Source organism: Passer montanus, unplaced genomic scaffold (genome assembly GCF_014805655.1).
Source record: "Passer montanus isolate IOZ18808 unplaced genomic scaffold, ASM1480565v1 scaffold54, whole genome shotgun sequence".
Classification (NCBI taxonomy): Eukaryota; Metazoa; Chordata; class Aves; order Passeriformes; family Passeridae; genus Passer; species Passer montanus.
Genome location: NW_024370374.1, coordinates 7201456 through 7215958, shown reverse-complemented (window position 1 = coordinate 7215958; position 14503 = coordinate 7201456). Strand labels below are relative to the sequence as shown.

General features: G+C 43.2%; 1 protein-coding gene across 3 annotated transcripts in view; it reads left to right on the top strand.

Annotated features, from left to right (window-relative positions):
• The window catches only part of SHANK2 (SH3 and multiple ankyrin repeat domains 2), a 256574-nt gene extending 249841 nt beyond the window's left edge, over positions 1-6733 (top strand). For all 3 annotated transcript variants that reach the window (XM_039725073.1, XM_039725072.1, XM_039725071.1), the window contains one exon: positions 2564-6733. In XM_039725073.1, coding sequence (XP_039581007.1) covers positions 2564-3137 — 574 coding nt within the window. In that variant the 3' untranslated portion in view covers positions 3138-6733. The remainder of the gene's footprint in view (positions 1-2563) is intronic.
• Positions 6734-14503: the final 7770 nt, after the last annotated feature.

The window sequence follows — 14503 nt, the reverse complement described above, 5'->3', positions numbered from 1 at the left end:
TGTTTTTATAATCATCAGCCCTGAACCTGTGGCTTGGAAAATGCAGGATGCTCTCAGTTCTGCTGCTGATGCTTGCAGCCATGTGAAGCCAATGTTTTGATCCAGGCTGACAGGAAGCAAAGGACCAGGATGCCTGGGATGCTTTGCTCACCCTGAGTATTCCTGCCCAAGGGGCTGAGAAAGTTAAAGAACACCAGCCAAGGAATACTTCAAACGAGAGCACAGAGTTTACTTTTGGGGGCTTTGTTTCTTCTGTCTTAACACCCTTCATTTAAAGGAAGAGTGACAGTAATTTCCTGAACAAGGCTGGGCAGGCAGTCTTTAAGAGGAGCAGTCTGCAGGAGAAGCAGCGAGTTGCAAAGCAGTGAGCCTGGAGCTGTCAGTCAAGCAATAGAAATTATCTTTCATCATCTGGAATAAAAGAAGGTGTATTTTCGTCATCCATTTGATCTTGCCACAATGGGTGTAAATACAAAACCCTAATTTCCAGTATTTGCAAGACAGGAAAGTAGGTAAGGATCAGGGATTCATTTCCCTATTTATACAAAGCTCATTCTTGCCATCACTAGGATAGCACTACCCCAACCTTTTTCAAAGCAGGCTTTTTCTTGGTTTTAAATTATATCATGCCTTACTAATGAGTGTGAGATCCTAGTGCTGAGGTAAAGGAGGTGGAAATAACTTGCTCCCCTTGGTTAGTAGAATTTAATAATCTCTTGCCACAGACTTTTTATTTGTAAGAGTGCTTAGCTCCAGCCTTGGAAGACAATGAGAGCCATTAGGTGCCAAAAACATCACAGGAAACACTCTGAACTTGCCAAGCGTTTCCTTTCTGTGTTAAATTACAAAGCCGTAAGTGCTGGAAGCATTGTTCCTACTGGGTTTTAAGTGAAGTACCAATCTTCCAAAGAGATCCCCCTGTTCCTATTGAAATCCATGGAGCAGCCTGTGGGAAATCAGTGGGAATGTTGGTGTGAATTAGATGTGAGTTCTCCCAGAAGTGATTCTCGGTGCTCTTCTCATGACGGGGAGCTTTATTTGAATGGGACCTGCCAAGAAGTTGTGTGGCAGAGCTGCACCTCTCTGGGCTCTGGGTTGGTGTGAAGTGCCAAAGCCCCAGGGGTGATTCAGGGAATACTCTCAGGGCTCTCCACAGGCAGCAGCCAGCCAGGGAATCACTGTATCCAGCTCAGGGCTGCAGTGGGGGAGAAAGGGCTTAATAACCTATTTGTAAGCACTGCTCCATGCTGTCTTTACCCCGGTTTTCCTTCATCTCCTTGAGTTCTTTTCTGCACAGCAGTGCAGAATTAATGCTGTGCTGGATTAATGGAAGCACTTCCATCTGACATCATGCACCCAAGCCATCCTCAGTTCCACCCAGGCAGGACAGGCCAGGTCTGGGGACAGCGTGGCACTCAAAAACAGAACTCAGAGGGCTTCTGTCAGGGTCTGCGCTGGAAATCTCAGTACAGCATCAGCCACATCATCCTCTGGACTCCATGGCATTGCTCCGAGGATAAATAATCCCTTCCTTTGGTCTGCAAGTGCTTTAAATTAGTTGTCTGAAGGCTTTCTCAGTTGGCAGGTTATTTCTGGAGTGAAGAACGCTGGAGCTCCAGGCATCCAAGGGCTCTGTGGAGCATCCCGAAGTGTGCACGCTGACCGGCAGGCTCTTCCCATGGGAGTGAGGGCTGTGGGGCCAAGCCTTTGATGACATGAACAGACCCAAAGCTTCTAAATTTGCTTCTGTAGCCAGCAGACAGAAGCAGAGGGTCGTGTTCCTTCACCCACCCTGTCAGGCTGGGCATTAGAGCGAGCCTCTCAGCGAGGTTCATGCCTGCTTCATTCGTAATCTAAAACTCATTTTCTTGATCCCAGCTACATCACCTCCAGTCATGCACAGGAAAAAGAATTTTGTCTCCTTAATTTCTGTTTCCCTGCCAGAACTTCCAGAGTATAATTTCTCTGTAGAAGGAAATAGACACTGAGATGTTTTAGGCACCTTAGAAGGACTGTTTTATGTTTAAATCATGGATAGGAAGGGAAATAAGAGCAGCTTGTTCTCTAAACAAACAGCACTACACACATCCTTCAAAATTCACTGACTGAAGCCCAAAGATCCAAAATCCAGTGCTGCTGAAACTTTCCACTGCTACTATTACTAGCTATGTTACGGGTAAAGCCAGAACTGAAGGATTCCAACCCTCCACATGGCAAAGGGAAAGTCAACTTCTGGTCGTGCTTCGCTGAGTACAAAGTGCTCATGTGCTTGTTCCACTCAGCACTTCTCATTTAACCAGGAGTTAATTTGGGAACTGGTATTAAAAAGTGAGAGAATGTGCTCTGGAAGGTGTTTTTTCCTGGACTGCTCATAAGTAAATGTTTTGTCTTTAACTATGGCTTACCATTGTTGCTGGTTTTCTGGGAAAGAGTCAATGATACTATTTTTGTACTTTTAAAATGTGAAACTTCCCAAGCATTCCCATGCTGTAATTACCACGTGCTGATGGGGCCATGCTGGTGGCCAAGAGCTCTAATTGTGCCTGTCTGTTTGCCCTTGCAGGAGCACGGAAGTCATGAGTACTGTCTCAGGTACACGAAGTACAACAATCACTTTCACTGTCCGACCCGGAGCCAGCCAGCCGATCACACTGCAGAGCAGGTCCCCAGACTATGACAGCAGGACCTCAGGAGCAAGGCACGCTCCCAGCCCTGTGGTTTCACCAACAGAGATTAATAAAGACATCCTGCCTGCTCCTCTGACTGCTTCTGCTTCAGCCTCATCTCCTTCTCCAACTCTGTCCGATGTATTTAGCCTACCCAGCCAGCCCCCTTCTGGGGACTTATTTGGCTTGACCACAGGGCGCAGCAGGTCTCCTTCTCCCTCAATATTACAACAGCCAATCTCAAATAAGCCTTTTACAACTAAGCCTGTCCACCTGTGGACTAAACCAGATGTGGCAGATTGGTTGGAAAGTCTAAACTTAGGTGAACATAAAGAAACATTTATGGACAATGAAATAGATGGCACACATTTACCAAATCTACAGAAGGAAGATCTGATAGACCTTGGAGTGACTAGAGTTGGGCACAGAATGAACATAGAAAGAGCTTTGAAGCAGCTGCTGGACAGATAAGAATAGCTATTTTGCCTCACAAACTTCTGTTGATAACTAGAGATGGGCTGGTACTGACATACCCCAAATGCCTTGTCTGTCTGCGAGTGCCAGCAAAATTGGGGGGGAGGGGGAAAACAGATGAATTCCTGGTACTCAGGTGATGCAGACTGTCTGCTACATGCCCAAACACAAACCTAAAGATGCTAAAGAAGTGGGGCCATTTTATTTCCAAGCTGTGGGGAGATGTGAGAGAGAGACAATTGTTAACTTTAAAACTCTTGATACTGCTCTTGGCCGGGACCATTGCGTGACGATTTTCTTTTAAAATTGCAACCATTTCAGGGTTTCTTTTACTGACAGAAAAAAAAAATCATTTTATTTTATTCTCTTCTTGACATACAGTCTCCAAGCAGGCTTTCTTCCCCAGCCCTTTGTCGATTTTAAGAGGACAGGTTGCTCCATTACCACTCAAACCTAGTTTTATCAGCAGCAGGGATATTGGGGTGGGCACAGGAGTTCATATTCCTCTTTTTGTGACTGGCATAGCTCCCTGGTCTGTTGGCAGTGAAGCTGGTTGTTCCACTGGGGTCAGTCCAATGGTAACCTTGCTCTGTTTTACCTGGTATTTCTTTATTTCTGCAGTGGTATTTAGCACTCTTCCAAGGTGGCAGAACAAGTTCAGTGCACGCTCCATTGACGTGGCCTGTAGGATGGTGCAGATGTTGAGTAAAGGCTGAGGAGGGACCACACTTAGAGGTACAGCAAAGTGAAGCTAGTTTGAACCTGAGACCCCTCCCAGTTCTCAACTAGCTCAGCTGATGCTGAGTCAAAATATGAGCTCCACAAGCCAGGACAAACTTTGGTGCAGGCACAGCTTTGGGACTTGACAGTGAGACACTGAGAGAGGCTGAGCCCTGGGAGGTGCTGCTTAATTCAGTGAGTGGTGAGTGCCTGGGTATTTGGAACAGCAGGCTGAGAAGGAAGGAGAAGAGAGATGAATGTTCCCATTGAAGTCAGTGGGAAGTGTGCCAGGATCTGAAGTGAGAGAGGGATTTCAGCCTGTTAGGATGGAAATGCTTCAGATCCTTGAGAGGAGGCAGAGGTGATGCCAAGATGGAAAGAGCTGTCGAGTGTCTCGGGGTGCGTGCGTTCCGAGAGCCAGGAGGGCTGGGAGGGATCCAGGCTCTCATTTTATCACTGCTGGCAGGAACTGGCTCTGGACAAGGACAGAGGGCTGGGCACCGGCCCCCAGCCCATTCCTTGGCACGAGAGGTGGGAGCACCCTGCCAGAATCCAGGGCTGGGAGCGAGGCAGAGAGAACTTTCCGGGAGACTTCCGTCAGCGGGGGAGAAACACCCATAGCTGGTTCACACAGCTTTGTTTTAAAAGAATTTTTTTTTTTTTTCACCTTTCAAGTTAACAAGTCTCTCTCTGCATGTTTGAACTCCCCCTTGTAATTAACACCTCTGAATATCTGTGAGTTTTGTAGGACTTTCTGGACAGAATATTGAAGATGTTCAAGGCGGGTGAATTGGGTGTGGATGGCTAAACTGCCTCCCTACCAAACTTTCAGGTTCCCTTACATTTTGCAAGGTACCTGAACTTTCTTTCCTTGATATGGTCCTTGATATGGTCCAGCCTATCTCTAATTTTTTTATTATTGTGATTATTTTTTGCTCACAAACAAGTGTCTAATTAGGTCTGCAACAGCCCTAGTATGAGTACATAAAGTTTAGCATTTTAAATATCTTTCTTTACTGCAAGTTTAAATAGTTGTACAGATAGTTTATAAGCACAATATTTTAAGAAAATAAGTGGCTGGTCTACTGGGCAGCCTTTGTGCCACTTCAGTGCTAGGAAGTTAAAAACAGAAAAAAAAACCAAACAAAAAAAAAGGAAAAAAAAAAAACTTTTTGTGGTTTACTACTATTTCTGTGGAATAATTATAAAGTCTTGACCTTTTTAAAATCAACCTCATTTGGATGCATCTGAACCAGCAGAGCTGTGTTATATTTTCTATCTTTGCTAGAACTTCTACAGAGGAGGATGAATATTTCTTCAAAAGTGGTTACAGTTACCAACGCATTGGAAACTCATAAAAATCAACTTATTTAAGCCTCCTGCCCCCTTTATGGAACAGCAAATCTTTTGACTTAACATCTGTTACTGCACTCTGTTTGTATTTGGGGAGTTCCAAGGAACCTTGTCATAAAAACGAAGCTCCGAGGCGTTTTGCTGTCGAGGAGTGCTGAGTTTTTCCATGGGAGGTGTAGAAAATGGCAGTTCCACTCAGACAGGTTGATGCAGGCAACTTGAGGCCATCACACACTTTAAGAAGTGAAAAAAAAAAAAGAAAAAAAAAAGGTAATTTAGCCATCTTTTGTCTTCCATTTGGTGATACAACAGAATTCAGTAAATAAACCACTGATGCCATGCTCTTTTTTTTTTTAAATTTTTTTTTGTTTCTTTCTTTGGGTACAGTTGCTATTACCTCTATAACACGTGCCAGAATTGCGTTAGGAAATAAATACAGTAGTAAAATTAAAAAAAAAAATAGAAGTTGACTTTTAAAGCTGCTTTTTTTGGATCACAACCTTCCTGTGGGTTGAACTTGCCCTGAGCAAGGGCTGACACACCCAGTAACTCCCAGGTGGGACCGTCCCTTCCTCACCCAGGTGTGGCTCCTGCTCCTGCATCTCTTCAGGTACTCCAAGGGCAGGCACAAAGCGAGCAGACGAAAGAGCTGTAAGGGAATAGTTCCATTTTTCACCTTGTGTCCTGTGAAGCAAAAAGGTAAGGAGACCTGAGGGGAGCTACTTGGACCACCAGATGCACCTCTGCCAAGTCGAGTTCGGTCTCCAGCTCTGAGGGGTGGTTTGAAACAAAAAAAAAGAAAGCAATAGTAACAGATAACGCCGTGGCCTCCGAGTATTTTCACCAGGGGGGAGGAGAGAAGACCCATTTCTTTCATGCTACTCTGATAGTGAAAAACAAAGTCATTAGAGATCTATGATATTCTGGGTTTTAGGATCAACTTTTGTTTATATACTGTAATTTAAATAAATTGCATTTACATGCCTAGTTTCTGTAATATTTGTGTATACAATACCAAAATCTTACAAGATGTAAATTGTGTATAACTGCACAGACTCCTTGCCCTAGGTGTCTGAGAACATTTTAAGTTTAATTCATATATTATAAAATGACTAGATGTGACTGTTGATTTACAGGATTTACATATCACAAAGAAGTTAATTATTTGTGGTACTTAAGTTAATAAAAAAATAGTGATTTTTTTTTTTCTTTTCCTCTCAGTTCTTAGAAAGCATTACCCAGTTGATCTGGCGATGATTATGTGTATGAGCCACAAATATTGATAATTTTTCCATTACATTTTTTCTTTTCTTTTCTAGATACTAATATGTTTCTCGCTATAGTTTGTGTAACAACTTGTGTTCACGTTATCTATGTTGCTGTAATTTTTGTGCTTTAATTCCTCTTATTTCAACTGATTAAAAAAAAAAATCAAGCTCCTGTAACTTGCACTTTTCCCCAATCCTTAATACTCTTGTATGGCAACCAAAATTACTGTAAGAAATAAATATAATATTGCACTAAGGGTGTGGTTCTGATTGCAAACAGAGAACACTGTCTGGATTTTTATTAAGAAAGAAAAAATATAAGTTGCCAAAAAAAGTTGCAATTTGTTATTGACAACGCATAAAATGCTTTAACAAAATGTAGATAGAACTAAGGGAAATTACTGATTTATTGTTGGGAAAAGCATTTCCTGTTTATTCCTTTTTTTTTTTTTTGTTAAAGCATTCCTTATGCCGAATGTTCTGTTAATTTACTGAATTTCAGGGGTCACACTTGAAATCTGGAAAAGCAGGAAACTTTGAAGGGGACAGGTAGAAAATTGCATTTAAATTTTTTTTTTTTTTTTTTTTTTTTTTGCCTTAAGGTGGAATCCCGAACTGTGTGGAATGTTCTTTGTTGGGGGGAACGGAACACCCCGAGCTTCAGTGCTGCTGCTGCTGCTGCTCTGCGATTTCACGGGGCACTGAAAAGTGGGGGCTTGGGGATTTTATTTTTATTTGGGGCTCTGGGGTTCCTCTGGGGCAGAGCAGCTGTGCAGAGGGGAGGAGGGAACAGCGCTCCTTGTCCGACTTTGTGCATCTTATCACTTTGAAATCTGTACCAGCGGGCTCTGTTTGTACTGTGAATAAACAAGGCTGCGAATGGAAAAAAAAATACAAAAAAACAAAAAACAAGCAAACAAAAAAAACCAAACAAAAAAACGAGGAAACAATTCTCATCTTCTTTTGGCTTAAGTTAAACATTTGTTTTTCTATCTTTAATGGTGATGCAATGAAGAGTATTTTTATTTTATTTTCTGAGATATTGGAATAAATGCCTAGAACCATTGCCATTTGGTTTCATATGTTCCTTAACTACGAATCTCTTCTCAGCTGTCGTTCTAGCTCATCATTTTTGTAGCCCCCGTTACTATTTCTCTCATGATTTCCCAACAACAATTACTTGGCAGCTTTGTTTTGTTAAAATCATAAACTAGAACCAGCCTGTTTGGGTTTTTTATTGACTTATTTCAGGTATTGTGGCAAACATCTGTGTATCCAAATAAAGTCAGGTATTTCCAGTGCAAAACAAAGAATGCTTTGCAATTGTCACTGCTTGTTGGCCAAAGAAATGAGAAGAGTTGATCATTGCTGTCATTGTGTACATTGTATCAATGTGTTCTGCTTTATTCTTTGGTTTCTGTATTTTTTTCTGTATTTTTTTTCCTGTATTTTCCTGCATTTTGTGGACTTTCATCCCCTCTGTCCTTGGCTGGGCCACCCCGAGTAGCACGATTGTAACAACGCTTCAGAATGTGTGTTTCTAAAAAAAAAACAAAAGCAAAAACAAAAACAAAACAACAAAAAAAATTGTATGTGCCTTATAATTTTCCACCTGGATCAGCTACACTGTATTTCACATAAAAAGCTTTATCTTCAGGGGGTTCAGTACCTGACAAACAGAGAGTGCTGGGGTTGGAGTGAGCTCCGTGTCACTGCTTTAGGAAACGCTGAGGAGCTGCAGTGATTCAGACCTTATCTCACCACATTTTGGCATTGTGAGCCTGATTTCAAGTCTTCTATTCAAATCAGGCAAGCAGGAGGGGGAAAAGAAATGAGATGAGACTGTTACTTTGGGTTCAGTTCACTGCCATGAATCCTGGGTGGTTGGTACAGTTGACATGGGCTGTGTTTCACAGACGAGGTAACGCTGATAAATAAATAAACCAAGTGAACTTGATGCCATTAAGTCTGCCACAAACTGGTTCTGTGCCACTGACATCTAGTGGAACCTGATGGACACTGTCTCAGAGCAATATCAGACCTTTAAAAATATTTATTTATTTATTTACTTTCAACTACTGTCATTCTTTCTACAAGAAGCCGTTTTAGAAAATTTTGTATTGTTGTTATTTAGGTTGGCCTGAGTATTTAGGCCTTTAGTGTTTTACAGAAAGGCTGACTGTATAATTACACAAATTATACATGAATGAGAAGTCTTTAATGTGTTTTCTGGTCTATCTGTGCTTATGTTTTCTCAGTTTTCTGTTTTGAACGTCAGCATTTCCATGTGATACTTCATTTGCATCCGGCATGGTTTTTAATGGGAATAGAGGTTTTGTCTCCAGTACTGTAAACCTTGGACTGTTTTGAACCATTTCTGACACTACAACCTGATGAACAACAGCCTGTTCAGCTCCAAATTGTACAAAAAAAAAAAAAAAAGTGAGTTTTGAGGTTAGGAAGCAGTTCAGAACAGCTGGGGGGGATTTCCCTGATGCGCTTGCAGTGCTGAAGTTTGGTTTCTCCAGTAAAATTCCAGTTGTTTTTTTCCTCAGGACTGATGCCAGGAGGAATCCGTGCACGTGTGTGTGAGTTCTTGTACGCTTTCAATGTAAAGGTCCTTGGGCAGCCTTAGAAAACAATGTACAGATAGGACACCAGTGTTGCATGTGCTTAAACCTGTACTGGAATCAATGTCGCCGTGTACCTGTTTGCTTTGGAAATCTGAAGAGAATACAATATACAGAAACCTCAAAATCTACCTCATGTTTTAATGGGTTCTTTTCCACTGGTGTTCTCCTGTTACCTGAATGTCTCTGAGCGTTCCCTGCTGGGTGCAGGGAGTGGCTCTCCCACCCAACCTCCCCCCAGAAAATCCCGAGTGAGGAACTGCTGGGGCTCTGTCGTTCTTCTGTCCTTGTTGTGACCCTGTGCTGCAGCTTGGGGTCTCCTTTGGGGTCAGACCTGCAGTGGCAAGGGCGAGGCAAGAGCTCCAAGACATCAGACAGAAAGGAGACTGAGACAGAACTCACTTTTATAATTTTCTCATTTCTGTTATTGATATATTTATCACTTACCATTTACTTGTCGTGGTGCTGACAAGTGAACAACAATCATTTTTATCTGGGCATAGTCAAATAGTGCATAGAAATACTATTGTGTTTAGAATTCTTTTTCAAGCTGTGCTGCATCCCATCTCTCCATTTGCTTTGTCTCAGCAATTTTCTTTCCTTCCAGAGCAGTGGGTGTCAGCTTTAGTGAGTGCTGCATTCTGTAGGTTCAGCTGGCTGGCCTGTAGGACTTTTAGTGCCCCAGTGACAGACATTTACAGGTGTACACTTCACCTGAGGCCATTTGAAATGTCCAAAAACACTCATTTTCTGCATCACAAAGCAAGGGCAGATGACTCCCTGAAGCTACTTTTCAATTTCTAGGGAAGGAGTTTTCTTCCAGAGGCCAATTCCTCCCCTCTCTGTGCATTTGGAGCAGACCATGGACACACCTTTGGCTCTGTCCTGCGGGCACAGCTCCAGCTGCTGACCTTGGTGCTGTTCTGCCACCCTTGGGGACAGAGCCACCTGCAGCAGAGCTCATCCTCGAGGTGCTGCCTGTCTGTGCTGCTGACCAGGCTGGTTTATGCCAGGGAAAATCAGCTGAAAAGCCCAGAGCCACAGGAACAGGGAAAATTTGCTTGTAACACATGCACAGAGTGGAGAATCCCACCAGGAATTCCACAGGACTGTTCTGTCAGAGGGGACAGGGAAGAAGAGAAATTTGGCTTGGCAGAGATGTGCACAATACCCAGCCACAAAAAAAGGCCAGGAAATTCCTTATACCAAGGAATGAACCTCTGTAGATGTCAGTGGCTGGAGAGCATTCACAGGAGCTCGGGGCCAGCGGGATAAGGGTGGGAATGAGCTGCTGTGCTGGGAGTGGGGCTTGGAGCAGGGCTGGGAAGGACTTGCTCTGTTTAACCACAAAATGGGAGGCTGGAAGGAGCTGTCTGATTTTCCCCTCACGTGAAGGGTGAACTGCCAGGGGAGGGGGGTGACCTAAGGGAATGCTGGCTCTGGAATGACCTGTCACCAGCTGGGGATGGATTCAGGCTGGAAACCAGGAGGGAGCCCAAATGGGGATGAGAATGGGGCTGTGCTGGGGTGTCCTGTAGGAAACAGCCTGGGATTTATTCCTTATGGCACACAACTGATCTTGGGGCGCCTTCCTGTGAACTCTTCTGCCAGAGCTGTGGGCTGAGAAAAACGGGATGGGGGGACCCAGCTGCCTTCCCTGGAGCAGCCTGGCCTGGTGGAAACTGTCCCTGCCATGGCAGGGAAGGGGAATGAGAGGGGTTTTAAGGTCCCTCCCAACCCAGACCATTCCAGGGTTCGTGATTCCATTGAAAACTATTAGTTAGATTAATACTGAAGCACCAGACCAAGCTCTGGAGCAGAGAAAGAAAACCTGGGATATTGCACCTAAAATATGCCAAACCTAAAGCCTGGCTGCAGCATTAAAGAACTCCAGGAAAAAGGGGCAAAAGTTTCTTCAGGAAAGATAAAATTTCCACCTCTGCACAGCTTTGCATGCTCTTGTCAGCACAAAATAGGTGCAATAAAACAAATAAAATAAAACAGTGAGCTGCAGTTCCTTAGAGATTAAATTCAAGGTTGCACAAGCTCCAGTATTCCTGCTAACAAGTGCCATTTAGTCCTTACCTGTTCTGTTTGTTTTTGTGGCTTGATTTGTTCTTTTTTATTTTTAAAAGAAAGAAAGAAAACAGCTAAAGATCATTGGGGGATTTATTCATTGTCCTTGTCCTCAAGGACAGCAGAAAATTAATAGCAGTTTCTATAACACCTAAAATCTTTAGCAAAACACATGCATTTCCTTTTTCTTTTTTTTTTTACATTATATAACAGATAAAGGTAATGTTCTAAAGTAAGGATGTTCCATCAGACTGGGAAAAACTGTCTAATTAACCACAGTAAGAAACTGTGTGAAGAATTTCAGAGATTTGAAAGGCAAAACCAATATTCATTTTAAAAAACCCAGAAACAAATGTGTGGTTATGGATGATTCACTGTCCCCTAAAGGGCAACAGGGCCACCTGTCAGGACACCAGTGGACTGTGCCAAATATTTCATTATATCGCTTACTTGCACTACTGAAAACACAAGTTTTACCTCATTATTTGAGGTTCTTGGGTTTATTACAAGGCTCAGTTTTATCCCTGCACTGTAAATGGGGCACAAATAAAACCTCCCACAGAAATAAGCCCTGGCTTGTCTGGGGTTTAAGTCTAAGAACTGTTGAATATTTTTGCTGTATCACTGCCTTTTTTTTCTTTTTTTTTTTTTATACTCAGGGCACCTTCTTTACCTTCTTTTTCCTGACTGATCTCTTGTTCTTCCTGGATAGATGAAATTCCATATTTCCCCTCATTATACTCAGGACACCTTCTTTACCTTCTTTTTCCTGACTATCTCTTGTTCTTCCTGGATAGATGAAATTCCATATTTCCCCTCATGATATCCAATAGAAACACAAGAACATTTGGATTTGTTTGCAGTTACCAGCTACAAAAGCCAAAGGCCAAGACTGATATCTGGACTTTACAGAAGGAAAAGGTGATTCCAGTGCAAATTAGCAGCAACACAATTTTAAAAGCAGCAGGACTCAGAATGAACTCACTGGAGGATCTGTTTCCAGATTGCACTGGAAATAACACCCAATATTCAGTAGCGAAACCTCGTTATCAATTTGCAATGCTCCCAGGCTGTGTTTGAGTCTGAGATTTTGATGCCCTTTATTTTTTTCAGTGCTTTGCTGACCACATCAAAGTTTTCTGCACTACTGTGCAAACACAAGGGAGGCGGAGCCATAAGAGGCTTGGTTAATGAGGAATTTTAATTTATTTCGTAGCTGCCACACAGATGAATTAAGGGTAAGATGGCAGCTTGTTTTTTTTCCCAGGAACTGTAGTAGCACTCTGTGTGCCCGGGAATAATCAGAAAACTGTTTAGGTTGGAAAAGTCCTCTAAGATGATCCATGAGCTGCCAAGCCCTCTGCCAAACCATGCCCCCAAGTGCCACATCTATGTGGCTTTTAAATAATTTAATAATTCTACATAATTTCAATAATAATTGATCTTGAAGTTGAGCTACTTTCCAAGCTGGAAATGTGCCAGTGTCCAGGGCTGCCTGGCACAGAGGAGCAGGGATGTTGCACCAATCCCTGTGGTTGGTGCTTTGTGTGAGGAGATGCTTATCCTGACTCCATGTTTCAGAAGGTTGATTTATTATATTATGATATATATTATATTAGAATGCTATACTAAAAAGAATAGAAAGAAAATAATCTATCAGAAGGATAAAAAGAATAAGAATAAAATAATAACAAAAGCTCGTGATTCTCAGAGAGTCTGAGCCAGCTGACTGTGATTGGCCATTAATTAAAAACCAACATGCACCAATCACAGATGCAGCTGTTGGTAAACATTGTCCAAACCACATTCCACAATCATCAGACACTTAATTGTTTACGTTTCTTTTCTGAAGCTTCTCAGCTAGAATAAGAAAAATTCTAGCAAAGGATTTTTCCTAAAATATCATAACTACAAATACCACCAGACGGAGGAGCAGGACAAGTGTACCTGTGCACCTGATGAAATGAGCACACACTGCTGAGGGGAATGAGCAAGGAAAGGACAGCCAGCAGCTGGGGAGGGACACCTGGCTGCAGGGCTGACCTTCCTGCATTCTCCCCTGGCTGACCTGGCCCCCAGAGGAACTTCCCTTCTTCACTTGGGGTGTCCTGGCTGCCCCTGGCTCTGGTGGGGAACAGGAGAGCTCTGAGTGGTGCTTGGGGGGTGAATCCACCCACGGAACAAAGAGCTGCTCCTGGCTCTGGATCTGGCAGAGAACAGCTCCCTCCCTTCCAAAGCTTCAGCCAGTGCTGATCCCCAGCCAAGATCCAACAAAAGGCTGTTTTGGGAATGTCTTTGTACTCCTGCTGACCTACCCATGGTCACTCTGTCTGTGCTTTGCTTTCAAAGAAAGGCCAGTAATTACTGGTGGCAATAATTATGGCACTGGGCAGGCAGGAAAGCAAAATACAGAGTTTCCCCAAAGCTTCCCCAGGCCTTCCAGACCTCCTAAAAGAAAACCCAAATAAATGACATTCCCAGCGATGCCCCAGCTCCTGACTCGCTGTGAGCCTGATGTTTATTCCCCAGTTAGGACTCCTCCTTGTGCAGGGGGGTTTGCAGGCCAGAGAATTAACAAATCTTGTTTCATTTTCCATTTCAGAATCTCTGTCACAGTGCACTTTTGCTGCCTGAAACTTCCAGAAGCCAAACCTGGCATCGGGAACTGCAGACACTGGCCTGGAAAGTCACGTAAGCCCAACTCCCTAAGGATAGGTTTTTTTTTTGGTTTGTTTTTTTTTTTTTAGTGGGAATTCTGCTAGAAATAGCTGAAATGGATGATTTTAAATTTTGGCTACTTAAAAGCAATTATTTAGTCAATTTTGCCCGACTCCACCTGGCCATTAGAGCCTGTTTTTGGGGAAGCTGTACCGGAGCACCCCACTCCTCCTCTCAGGGCTGCCTTGGTGTGTGAGGCACTTCCCAGGCAGTGGAAGATGTAGTGCCTCTTTTTCTGTCCCAGCTTCCCGGATCCTGGGACAAATCTATTCACGTGAAGCTACTTTGATAATCCAAATTCCCTTTTTGGAAGCGATCCAGGGCAGTACTCTACACTTGGCCTTGAGATCGATTGCTTCTTGCTCTTTTCCTCTGCCCATGGATCTCTCCTTCACCAAGGGACGTTGCAGCAGCTCCTGGAGAAATGTGGTCAACGTGAGAGGAATTTGAAGCAGCTTCTCCAAATTTAGTACAAATCCAGCACCACACCATGAGCATGCTGTTGATAGATATGGACATGACTGCAGCCCGAGTTTTGGAGGCTCCACATCCCTTTCTGACAAGGAAAAGCCTGCAGCAAAGGGAAGAGTTCTTGAAC